The sequence below is a fragment of the Phragmites australis genome, chromosome 16 (genome assembly GCF_958298935.1).
Source record: "Phragmites australis chromosome 16, lpPhrAust1.1, whole genome shotgun sequence".
Lineage (NCBI taxonomy): Eukaryota > Viridiplantae > Streptophyta > Magnoliopsida > Poales > Poaceae > Phragmites > Phragmites australis.
The window spans coordinates 7417640-7431088 of record NC_084936.1 but is presented as its reverse complement, the minus strand read 5'-3'; the positions used below and the strand labels follow the sequence as shown (position 1 = coordinate 7431088).

Genomic DNA, 13449 nt, shown 5'->3' with positions numbered 1-13449 from the left:
CTGTTGCTGAATGGGATGACCCTATCACTGGGGTCATTGCATAGCGCCCCGTTCAGTTTAAATAAAAGGAGAAATGGAAGAATACATGAATGATGCACCTTGACCATTTTTAATTCCTTACACAAAGATCGGTCACTATGAGATAGAGCAGCATTATAGCAGCGATGTCAAGCCAAACAGAATTCCTTCCAAATTTTCTACGGTTCCAAACATGTTGGAATCAGGGTTAAAAAAACCGATAGTAACCGAGCAAAAATCACGATAATTGGCCATCTCGATCCGGCTCGGTTTCAGAAACCGAACGGTAACCGAATTTGAATTCAAAAAATTTGAACAACTAAAAAAATTCAAAAAAAACCTTAAAAAAAACTAAACACAATTCTAAGACCTTATGTGAAGAAAAATTTCAAAAATAATATCGTTTGCATCATATTCTACAGGGAGAAAGTTTGAAAAAAAAATTGAAACGTGCGACTCAGTTATTAACTCATATTAAGGAAAAGTTTAACATGCAAAAATATATTTTTCTTGTGTAGAACGTATCTTAAGAGGATCTTTAAAATTGATTTCACTTTCTTTAGAGTTTTATTAATTTCTCTATAATTTTGCAAAATTCACAAGCATAAAGTGAATATATTAATAAACAGCACTATAATTAACTTTTTCATATTTACTATTATTTTTCCTACGTAAATCATAGTGTAAATAAACTAATAAAAATGATTTCACTAATTTTTTAGGATCAGTTATGAATTAATCTAGTCATAACACATTTACACAATCATACATGTTACAATAACTAATTTATGAGTTCATTTATTTTTAAAAGACATAGGATCATATAAGAAGACTAATAAAATTAGTTTCATGATTTTTAGATTAGCAAAGAGTAAACTATGCATTTAATTTGGTTTAACAAATACATTTTCTCACAGAAAATTTTGAACTTTTTTATAAATATAAATATTTTTATCATGTAGATCATGTTACAAGGAAACTAACAAAATTTGTTTCACTTTATTTGAAACTCAGATGAATTAGTTATTAATTTTACAAGATTGAGATAAATTTTAAATTTTTTGTTAAACTTCACTGAAAATCGAGAAAACCGTTCGATAAATCGAGAAAACCGAGCAGTTACCGAACATACAAAAAATTCGAGAAAACAACTCGATAAATCGCAAAAACCGGTTCAAATCGACCGGTTACCGAACGGCTAAAATTGCGATTTTTACCCCCAAATTTCAAATTTTCCCAAATGAATTTTATCTGATTTTTTTTAAATCAATTACCGCCGGAGCTCAGTATCCGAACTCCGGTCGGTAAACTGAACCTTGGCTGGAACAACTGGAGTAAAGAACACAGTGGAACTAGCGATTTTTGTCTTCGAGAACATGAAGACGACCAGCCTGGTCATCAGGTTATTACAACAGTGTTTCAAGCATATATCAAGATAAAACTTAAGAGGGGGATTCGAATCAGAAAGAAAGTAAAATGATATCAGTAGTCTAGTACAGATGTATCTATACCGCGAACAACATAAGCCGAGTGTGCAGCAGCTCACCACTTTGCGAAACATTTCCTTCTCTGCTATATCATGCAAAATATTGCTGAGCTAGCTTATCATCATAATCAAACCTCATGCTCCGCATGTTTGGGCACAGTTTAGTGCCTTGATTCGAGCGGAAATTGTATCAAAGTAGCCATCGAACCTGATGTAAGCACTGGCTGTCTAATCAAAAGTCTCGTGAATGCATTCTGCCAGCACTGTACTGCAGTTCTCAGAGCAGGGGCAGTCTATACAGGCGCTAGAAATGCACATAACAATAAATCATTCTTTCAGACATATTAATCAATCATGGCTCAGGGGATCAGAATCAACAGAACTTGATAAATTCTGATGGAAATCTAGGAAAAATCTTTTGGAAATTTTCAATGCCTTTCCACTAAAAGCTGGTAACAGGCTGACAAACAGACTACTACTGTAACAGTCTAACGGAGTGAATGAAAAGTCAAATATACTCACATTCTGTTCAAGCACTCCTCTTTTTAGCAACTCTAACTTGGAGAATTAGATGGACATCTCTCTTGAATATGGACCTCAGTTCTTCGTTGGCTTCAATACCAATTCTCCTGAAACATTTGTCCCAAATTAGAGATGTCAACACATTAGTATGGATCATACAAAGGAATAATTCCAATAATGTATCTGATTACAGATGTTAATTCACAAAGTGCTTCACCAAAATACACCATCTGTCATTCTATGATTCTAACATAGGAGCACGTTTTCCATAAGAGAATGCCTTACCCAATCTTAGAGCCATTTTTCCCAACAAGAATCTGACGTTGGCTTTGTTTTGGTGCAATGAAGTGCTGCTCCACCCTAAGAGAACCATCTTTTAGCTCCTTCCAATCCATCAAACGATGCTCAATTACATAGGGGATTTCCTGCAACAGGTCAGACACGACCAAATAAATTCCTGTTTGAATCAAACAATAGTAAACTTCACAGTATAATTATTGCAGAAGGCCGTTCATTGGCAAACAGAACCAATCCAAATTAAAGAGTACCAGGTTTCACAGTCGAAATGTAAAGGAATTGAATTACTTGATGAATGTGATGCAGCATCTTCTCTCGCACAACCTCCAGTGATATGGTTTTCATTAACTCTTCAGTCATCGCAGTTGATTCTTCATCCCAAGGTCTTTGTACTGCCTACAAAGAATAGACGTAACTAGAGTATTAAATTAAAGGCTAAAGCAGCACATAAAGGATGGATAACGCTAACTAGTTAGTTAAAAATACACATCATTGAAAAAGATTCGAGATTCTTGATGTGTCAATAATAGTAAATTATTCCCTCTAGTCAAATATATTTCAGTTTTGGAATGCGTGCATTCAATTTTTTTTTAAAAATGGTCAAAGATCAATCTTAGGAGATATAGGCTACATTACAAAAAGGTCACCACTAATTAAATCTAGAGAATATAGATACATGACTGATTTTTAAGTGCCAAACGAGAGAAGCTGAAATTATCAAATTAACAGCTACTATAATTGTTCAGGATCGGACTTAAGAATTGGGACAAGCCTACTCATGCAGCTAGCAGTGGCCAGCTCTAACATATCACAGAATAATCAACTACACCATGGTTATGTACTGCACATCAAAACACAATATCCGACTGAATTATCATCCAAAAACCAAGGAGCTACCAAATACAAGATAACACCAGCAAAATCATATTACAGATTGGGCAGTTCAGATCCTTATTGGAAGTAACAACATAATAGAAAGTAAAGATTCTCACAGCATGACAGAATTTGTAATCTATGTTAAGTAATACAGGGCTGGTACTAATAATTTGTATTTGATGCGCTTTCAAATTATGGTGATATTCTAGCACTCAAAATATTTCATAAAAGAATTAACAGTCAGTTCTATATTGGACACCGTGTGTAGTCAAAAGTTGTCATAAAAAACAGAGGAAGTATTATCTAAGCACAAGAAGTCCCAGCATTTGAGCTCATAAATTTCTGAAGTCTTTCAGATTTAGAAAGGTAAGATGAACAATAGGTATAAATGAAAATACCTGGTCCATCAAGTACTGTACAAGGTCTTTCACTCCCTTGCCTTTTAGTCCAGATACCATGAAGTACCTAACATTTAGAGGGAACTCCAATAAGGCAAGTGAAATAGTAGAAACACAATGTACATAAGACTAGTGAAACCTTTCATATCCAGGAAGACCTTCAAATTCCTTTGCAACTTTAAGGAGGTCTTTTTTGTCTTCCACCAGGTCAACCTTATTCATGCATAATATACGCCTCTGGTTTGGGTTTACCTCAGCACCCAAACGTTTGATTAACTTTATAACTCGTGAATCAGGCCTGCATAAATGAATACATAGTTAGAAGTGCATTTACCATGAGTTCCAACATGAAATAAAATAACAGTAAGATGAAGACTTACATTTTAAGATGCCTGTTGACATCAAACATGACTATTAGTAGATCATAGAGGTTAATTGAACTCCAGGCACTCTCCACACGAACCATGACATCCCTATGAGGAAATCCATGGTGCCCTAACATGAGCCCTGGGGTATCAAAGAAGCACTGAATAGGATTTTATCAGCTGGAAACAACTCAAACTTCTCATACTTACACATTTTTGCAATAGGTTCTTAATTACGAGCGTAAAAGTACTGACAACATATGATTCAGACTAGAATTTTGTTTTACAGAATAAAATAGATACAAATCAAGCCATGAAAATATGCTTGCACCATCTGATATAGCATATTTATTACTGCAATCATTAGCTTGTAAAAATACAATGCAGCTATCCCATAAATCACAAGAAATAACACATGTCCAAAGCCCAATTAGTTGCAAACACAAAACACAATAATTATGTAAACAAGATTCAAAGAAAATCGTAACTGCTAAGGTCAAAAGTTGAAAATGTGGTTTCATTTACTACTAGGCTACTAGCACAAGAAAACAGATAACAGGACATACTATCTGTTTATTCCCTTTTGTCAGCACACCCAAAATTTCATGAGTCGTAGTATTTGTCTTGCGGGAGACTGCAGCCACTTTTGTGCCAACCTGATAGCAAAAATGATAACGGAAACATAAGGCATCATTACGATCAACTGCTGACTTTACTCTCACTTTACTGAATTGAATAATATTTATTCATTTATCAGAAAAGGCATTACATCAGAGGCTTGCAAGTATCAACTGAACAATCCATTATTATGGTAGGTGAAGTAATACAAGTCAAAATGCAGAAATTGATAGCACTCAGATACATATAGATTCGGAAGGAGTGAAGGCACAAAGGATAATGGGGTGCCACAATGTGGATAAACTTAGCAGAAATGGTACCCGTGAGACTCCGAGGAATAACCAGTAGGCATTAAAGGCATTTTTTATTGAAAGTTTGGAACTAATACTATCGTTATAGCTACATCTACACGAACAAAAGATCCAACAACTACGGAACCACCTAATGCTCTCTTCCAATGAAACTAGCGGTACTGGTGTTTTACTGTGAGTAATCATTTCTATGTACTATCCCATGTCACAAACTCTCGTGCGTACCATGGTGTTAGTGAGCGAGGACTTGCCGGCGTTGGGCGCGCCGACGATCCCAACAGATAGCGACATCTGGTCCTCCTCCCTGACCTCCCCGGGGCCCTCGTCCTCGTCGGGCGGCTCCAGCGCCGCCTCGAGCAACGCGAGCGCCACATCTCTCGACCGTTCCTCCTCCTCCTCCCCGACCGCACCCAGCCCGCTTCCAGCATTATTCCCAAACAGCGCCTCGTCGGCTCGCGCGCGGAGGGAGGGGTCGAAGCGGAGCTTTCGCAGCGCGGCGACAGGGTTGTTGCGCGAGGGGGCGGGGCCCGGGGTGGGGAGGGCGTACTCGGCGCTGTCGAAATCGGCGTCCGCCGCGGGGGCGGAGTCGGGGTCCGAGGGGGCGGCCGCCGAGGAGGTGGAGGAGGAGGAGAGGAGGCGGAGAGGGAAGGGCGCGGCGGGCGCAGGATTTAGGGCAACGGTTTGGAGCGGGAGGAGGGCTCGGAGGAAGCGGCGCATACCGGCGGCGGCGGCGGCGGAGGGTTTAAGGGAGAGTTGTTTTGGGGGAAACGCGGAGGTGGGAGAGGGAGGAGAGGTGGTGTGGTACATGGCGGGGGAAGTGGGCTTTTGGGCTTTTTTTTCCTGAGAGGGGGATATTGGGCTTTTTGCGTCGTTGTGCTCTTCTGAAATTCCAGCGTACAGGGCGCTAGTGAAGCACTAATGTCCGTGTCGAAACCAAAATATAAAATAAATTACATGTAGTAATATTAAATATAAATTTAAGATATAAAAATATAGATGTGCTATGAGAGAGCTTATAAACGAATACGTTGGGAGTGATTTCGTACTTTGATTTAAGATGGGCACTAAAAAAGAAGAAGATTATTCGCTAATTATGCTCGTAATTTATTTATTTAATTTTATTAGTAACATAGGTCGTATATTCATAGCCGGTAACAAGACGAAAAAACTAGATAAGTGTCCGTGTGTTGAAACGAAAATATAAATATTAGATGTAGTAATATTAAATATAAATTTAAGATATGAATATGAAAATATGCTATGAGAGGGCTAACAAACAAATATGTTAGGAGTGATCTCGTACTTTGTTTAAGATGTGCACTGAAAAGGAGAAGAAGATTATTCGCTAATTATCCTCATAATTTATTATTTATTTTTATTAGTAACATATGTCATATATCATAGCCGGTAATAACACGGGAAAGCTAGAGGATAAGAGTGGATAACAAAGTAGGTAAAATATTTGGATTTTAGAGGTTTTTATTAGATGGAAGAAGAGTAAGGGGAAAAGTGATACAGAAATAAACTTGTGTTTTATATAGTACTGACTAAAATATCAACATTTTTTTGGAAAAGGCATTACGTAGGAACATAAATCTTGCAAAAGTATCATGTTCACGCGGAAGCATCATGTTCTGTTCTCTCCTGGACCTGGTAATCAGTAGTTGGTGCAAGCAGGAAGGCAGCTCACGCACAATTGACTCTTCAAGGTTCTGGTCTTATGGTCTCAGCATGCACTTCCTTTGCACATATTCTATTCTAGGATTTCTGCACTGCATCAAGCCATCAACTCTTCCATGACATGCATGTCAACTGCTAAAAGTTCATGTAATACGGCATTATACGTTTATGATGGCGAATCAAATCAAATCTTTCGGTGTAACAGCTTAAACTATCAACGTCGTGTTTCAGGAATAATCCTAGCATTTTAGGAAGCTATACAGGACTACTAGAGCATGTGTCTCAAACCAAGTCATTTTTCTGGATAAAGCCCAATTGACAGCCATAATATACAATAATTGTTATTAAAAAGTTTTGTGAGAGATTTGAAGTCTTGAATCCCACAATTTTAAATCTGTTAGATCATGAAAAATATGAAGAAAAAAAAAGGGTACTGGCACTTCATTTCATGAATTAACAATTACGCTTAGCAGAGGAAAAAGGTCATTCTGGCGTTTAATTGATTCTTTAGTGAACAAATTCTATGGAGTTCTAATCCTGCAAAAAGGAGCAGTTTGGCTAATCAATTTGTACATTGACACAGACTCTAAAAGAAAGTCGGTCTTCTTACAGATCTTTAATCCCAAAAGATCAATTCAAGAACAACTATCTCCACTACTATTTCATTCTTACATACCTGGATTGGTGCCATCCTCGTGGAAGCACACCAGTTGGCTTTCGCAAGATTCAGTCTTTTGTCCTCAGCTTTTGCCTACTCTAGCAATATCCTCGAACTCTAGAATTCGATCACATTCAAGCCTTCTTTTTACCTTTCTGTGCTAAAATTCTGGTTGATAGAGCTTCTACAGAAAGTGATGAAGTAGTGCTACGACAAAACAAACTCCGTCGGTGATAAACCGAGTTTAGTGTCTTTAGCAACGACAATGCGCGGAATTACAGCCCTCAGTCGCTCTGAAGATGTATCTACCTATGCCCATTTGGCAAGCAAGGACATCAGTCCTGCGCCGAGGAAGAGCGCGAGGTATGTCGCCAGCTGAAGCTTCATATTCGTTTGTAGCTTCGGGTTGTTGAAATCTGCTGCTAGGAGATCTACCAGGGACATGTAGATCAAAATCCCGGCTGCGGCGGAGTTGAAGACTCCCTCGACAACGAGGGCAGTAGAGCTGTGCTTGCTATAGCTCGATGTGATTGCGATCCCCAGCGCGATGCCCATGGGAGCGGTGAGGGAGAAGAAGGTCGCCATGATCACGGTCGCTCTCGCCTTGAATTTTGCCTGCAGTAAGAAAATGGGGAGCAAGTATGTTAAAACTATTTTTGCTCTTGCCAAGCTTGAATTTGTTGTTTCTCCTCTCTGTTCATCGAATAAAGTCACTGCCTTCACTGTTTATACTGATTGTCAGTGTTTTGATGCAAATGGAAGGGGTTCAAACTTTCCATCACAGACCGGTCCCATTTCCGGAACATCACATTCCAGTTTAGCTAAAGGTTAAATCTGAATTGCTGTCTGGACCCGACAAGGAAAATGAAAGGTGACTGACCAATTCCTGTTCTGAAACCCACACGATAAAGCCAACTTCAAATTACTAAATCCAATTAGCCTGGACCTAGCTAGTTAGCAGCAGTAACTGATATAGCGAAAATGGCAGCGAGCCCCTCGCACAATGGCAGTAACTATACAGTTTAGGGGTTGTGAATCATGGTTGAATCAATGATTGATGGTCCTACTTCTTGCTTCTAATATTGTACAATGTAGCTAGTGATAAGCCCAATCACTTCACCACAAATATGTCTATCACATTTACATTTAGGTGTCGCCTTTTGCATGCTTTTGCTAATGGCTGTCATTCGCCCCTTCTATACCTGTCATGAGCCCCTATGCGTGTTCTAGCATCTCTCCGGGGTTAACTTCCAGATATTTTTTATCTATCACCAGTGTTATCTGGACACTACACGAGTATCAGAATTCGACTCGAACTCAGTGTCTAATTCGGCGAAGAAAATTTAGACATGTAAAATACAATCCGAAATCTGACACAGGTGTCAGAATCCGACTCAAATTCAGAGTGTCCGATTAGAAAAAAAAATAGGACACATATGTCCAGTAACACTGCCTATCACTCTCCAGTGTAAACAGAGAAGGCTGTAGCTTTACCCTAGCACAGGGATTAAAATGTTACCAAAATTTCACGAATTTTAGAAATTTCAGAGGAAACGAAACATTTAATTCTGAAATTTTCTTTCATTGAAACTTAGGACTCACACAGCACACGACGACTAAAATTTCGTCGAAATTTGCGAATTCGGTCTTTTTCGCTGTGGGTGAAAAAAATTGTAAAACGAAATTAAAATCTCTGCCATAGCATACCTGAACAATGCAGCCGCCAAGGCCTATGCCCTCAAAGAACTGGTGGAAGCTGAGGGCTCCGACTAGAGGCCTGATCGTCGACGGCCTCAGCGACGCGCCTAGCGATACGCCGATGATCACCGAGTGCACGAGGATCCCAAGCTCCAGAACCTGCACGGCCACAAATTCACTAATGGTGATCGAACATACAGTTACAGCCTTGGCCCGTCCGGCCATTGCAATGTCAAGTGGTTTGCAGAATCTGCAAAGGGGCTCGGTTGTGAGGCTGAGGACGAAATGTTATTATCAGAGGCATTGTTCCTCTTGTCTGCAGTTGGATTCTCTCCTTCTGCACGAACGGCAGAGACCACGTCCTCTGAGTAAAATGAGAGCGAGGTTGTGATCTGTCTCTATCCCAAGAACGTGAGGTTTTTACATGGCAGAGAATGTGAACTGCCACATCCCATATCTACCTCTGTTAGAGCCCCTCCAGTCACTAAAGAGTGCCATTTTGGATAAAGAAAGTCTCTAATTGCAACATTAACCACTAATTTATGTTGGACTTATTTTTTACAACTTAGTAAATTATATGGGAAGTATTTTTCGAGACAGAACTTCATATATGTTTTCATAAGTTCAGTCTAAATGTTCATAGAGATATCAATAACATAGGTATAAAAAATTTAACTGCTCGTATTCCAAAGTAGTTGTAAGTATGGGTTTTTCTTATTTCAAGTAGTGGGGCATTTGAAATTATTGGTGCCAAACTCAAGCAAGTAGTGACATCATTTATATTTAATATATCCTGTCTCAATCAAATTTGGAACGTTGGAATCATTTCCATGCCAGATTTTTGGAAACTTTTTCCAGATTTTTCTTGTATTTTGTTGGGAACATGAAAGGGGTAATTTTATTTTTGCTGAACAGCTTTCGACGGCTGACCTGAGAGACCACCCTGTGCCTGATCGACACGGCGACGGAGGCATCCTCAGGCGAGGCGCCGGCGGCCAGCCCGCCGTGGTCGTGGGCGTGCCCGTGCGCGTGACCATGCGTTGCGTGCGTGTGCACGTGCATGTGCCCCGCGTGCTCGGCGGCGCCCTCCTCGTCCCCAGCCGTGCGCCCCTGCCCGTCGGCAGGGTCGTCGACGGGACGCGCCTTCCTGAAGTGCGAGCGCTGATAGTACCCGGCGGCCACCGAGTCGACCGTCATGGTGGCCATGGCAGAGCACATGGCTACGAGCCCCGCGTAGGGGAACCCACCCCTGGCGCCGCCACCGCTGCCGCCACAGGGGGGAGCGAGCGCGTCGAACGCGGCGGGCAGGATGTGCACCATGCCGGTGGCGAGGATGACCCCCGCCGCGAACGCCTTGACGGCGAAAAAGACTTCGCCGTCGGGCCGCAGCGCGGCGGCAGAGCGGCCCAGGACGGGAACCAGAACCCCCGCCACGCCCGCCGCCAGGATGGACGCCACGGCGATGAGCTTCAGCCGCAGCGCCCCGCGCGCGTCCTCCTCCCTGATCTCCGCCGCCGCGCCGCCGCACTCGCACCCGGGCGCCCCTGCCCCTGCCCCCGCCGCGCCAACCCCAGGCGTCACCAGGAGGAGGTGGAGCAGCAGCGCCGCGAGCCACTGCCACCACTGAAGAAGAGGAAGCCGAGCTCGCGCGGCGTCCATGGCGTGGCGTGGCGAGAGAGGGAGGGAGGCGGCGTCGTGCGCGCGCGCGCTGGCTTTATAAGCGCTGCGAGTGTGGTGACATCGTGACTCCGTGAATCAGCTCACGAAGTCACTTTTTCACTTATAATTAGGTTGAAAAATAATTTTAGAAATTAATATATCATATTAGAAAAATATTAATAAATTTTTTAGATTTTTAAATTTTTTGTGATGTCATAAAATTGCTAGGAGTTATAAAATACCTAGTTAAAATAAGTTGTTTATGAATTATAGAGTATGTATAAAAGTCAACGTATTTTTTTATGTCTTTTTTAGCTCTCGGGTATCAGGGAGACTAAATCTGGTAGCATGACATTTTGAAGTGCCATCCGGTAGGTGGTAAATAGATAAATTCCCCGAAGAGGAAGTGAAGTCGCTCTGTGTGACGTGGTCCCCATGGAGCTATGTGAACCGTCGGATCAGGCTGAGCTGGCGCCCGCAACAGCGTTGGTGTTGCCGCGGCCGTTTGTCACGCTTGTGTTTGAGAAGCAGACCAGGGCTCTCTCACGCTCGGGGCCCACAGCAAAAGTTGGAGGTTTATTGGTCGAAAAAAAGAAATTGGGTTTCTTTTAAGTTGCTACAATTATTTGGATCATGAGATAGACACACATGAGTGTGCCTCCGATTACACGTCTTTGGTGCCGCACGTGAACATATTTTTCACTATCGTTAGACATATAATTTTAAGTTTTTCATGCACCTGGTTTCATTGTGTTCAAGTAGTCTCTTGTTTGTTTGTATCATCTGGTAATAACTGACATACTCATCTTTTACATGTAACATAATTGAATACATAATTAGCTGTATCCTCGACACATATCTAGAATGATAGAAGCCAGGCTATGTGACAGTATAACATGAATTGTAGAATAACTGGTCAATGGTGAATTAATGAGTAAAGAGGTGTGAAGGGAATTTGTCTTCCTCATCACAATCATAGAAAACAAGCGTACACCCTCAGCACATGATACAAACAAGCGTACACCCTCAGCACATGCATAGAACTACCGAGGTTGGGAAACGTCGACGACACAACGCGAATTGCAGAGCAACTACACCAAAAGAAAGCTAAACCCCTCCAATTAGAAGACAGGGAGGGTATGGCAAAAGCCAGAACACCTTACCGTATGTTTGGATGCCTGTATCGAGTCGGTCCAAGCATGCAAGCTGATCCGGTGTTTGGTTGTCTGAACTTAGCGAGCTCATATAGGATGCGATGATTTAGATTTCTGAGAATACTTTATTAGATGCTGAACGGCTCGTTAGGTCAAATTTGGTTGAACTACGCAGTCCGATTGTTAACACTAATCGTGTGTGAACAGTACTCAATTTTTTTGTTGCTATTAAATTTTTTTATACGTGTTCCATAATATATGTATAACCTATTTTAATGGGATTCACACAAAAAGTTTATGTAAAAAAAATTATTTCTATAATTTCTAATAATTGTTACAAGTTCAAATAAATTTCTAAAAATCTAAGGAAATTCACTAATAGTCTTCTTATGTGATGAACTAATTTTTAAAATTATTTTCAGCTCTAGATTATATGGAGAAAAATTAAATTTCTTTGTAATACTATATTTATATGAATTTTTATTCTCCTATATAGCCTATACAAGATTAGCCTATTCAGCCAACCAAACAGAATCACGTATCAAGTCCTCATATTCTATACAACCAATCAAACATATTCTCATATAATTCTATACATCTAAACAAACAACCTACTCGTACCACCTTACCTAAAATATCTCGTACAACATCCCATCCAAAATAATTCCGTCCTATTAAATTTCGTTCAACCAACGTAACACTACCTATTTTCCCCCTAAGATTACAACAACACGCGCGCCACAAGCATACACGCAAGTGTGCCCTCAACACATGCCTACAGCCACAAAGATCAGGAAACGTCGACGACACAACGTGAATCACAGAGCATAACTAAACCGCCATGGTCTAGTAAAGGAAAAACCGAAAACCCTGATTAAGGAGTTCGTAGGGGTGGAGAGGGAGAGGGAGACCACCCTCATGTGGAGCAAGAGCCGTCGGTGCATATTTCTCTCTCTCTCTCTCGGTCTATCCGATCCGAGTTAGGCTTCCTGGTGTGTGTTGACACCATGTCGTCATCCATTCCTCCCCAGCTTTTATGCAGGTAGGTGATCGCTGCTTTCTCTTTTCCTTTCCCGGGGCCTGCGAGTTTTCAGTTTGATGCCTCTGGGCTCTGCTCCTCTCTTCTCTTCTCTTCACTCTTTCCCCCAGAAAAGGCAAGGTACGTCTCATCAGTTCTTAACTTGCTTAACATAGCCAGCTTACAACTGCCTTCAAAGATATCTTTTAGCTCATATAACCGATAAGCCTTGAGCCTCTAGTGCTGCCTAACCTCTGTTTGGAGTGCAGGAATTCAATCTGCCCCCTCAATTAAACTTTATAAATTTTGATTGATAATTAATCAAATTATATGCATGTTTAATATGCAAACAATATATTTGTATTTTAATATACTTTTAATATGATGCTGATTTTATAGTAATTGAAAACATATTACTTCCTTCAATCAGAAATATAAGTCGTTTATGACATCGACATGATCTGCAAGGTAAAACTTTAACCATTAATTTCTATAAAAATATATTATATTAAATAGAAATAGTTATATATTACAAAATTATTTTTCATTATGAATCTAGTAGTATGTACCATATATTGTAAATATATGTAGATTTTTAACTATTGATGGTCAAAGCTAAAAATATGTGATTTAGGACAAAGCTAAAAATGTTTGACTTATAAGATAAATTAACGGTTAAAGTTTAGTTCTG

The 13449-nt window shown here is 40.5% G+C and overlaps 2 protein-coding genes across 5 annotated transcripts; both read right to left on the bottom strand.

The window, feature by feature from the left end:
• Positions 1–1353: 1353 nt before the first annotated feature.
• LOC133896297 (GTP-binding protein ERG-like) lies at positions 1354–5726 on the bottom strand. Of its 4 annotated transcripts, none has more exons than XM_062336875.1 (9): positions 5117–5718; positions 4529–4618; positions 3978–4123; positions 3737–3895; positions 3598–3664; positions 2612–2719; positions 2312–2451; positions 2029–2133; positions 1354–1816 (listed from the first exon to the last, which is right to left on the bottom strand). In XM_062336875.1, the coding sequence occupies exons 1-8, from the start codon at positions 5696–5698 to the stop codon at positions 2034–2036; spliced, it is 1392 nt and encodes a 463-aa protein (XP_062192859.1). In that variant the 5' UTR covers positions 5699–5718; the 3' UTR covers positions 1354–1816; positions 2029–2033. The 4 variants fall into 4 exon arrangements, 3 of the variants coding, with proteins under 3 accessions (XP_062192859.1, XP_062192858.1, XP_062192857.1); XM_062336874.1 differs by having other exon boundaries at positions 1354–1808; positions 2027–2133; positions 5117–5717; XM_062336873.1 differs by having other exon boundaries at positions 1354–2133.
• Positions 5727–7043: 1317 nt separating this feature from the next.
• LOC133896130 (zinc transporter 4-like) lies at positions 7044–10650 on the bottom strand. The gene is made up of 3 exons (XM_062336648.1): positions 9858–10650; positions 8937–9086; positions 7044–7844 (listed from the first exon to the last, which is right to left on the bottom strand). The coding sequence occupies exons 1-3, from the start codon at positions 10584–10586 to the stop codon at positions 7539–7541; spliced, it is 1185 nt and encodes a 394-aa protein (XP_062192632.1). The 5' UTR covers positions 10587–10650; the 3' UTR covers positions 7044–7538.
• Between the last annotated feature and the right edge of the window lie 2799 nt (positions 10651–13449).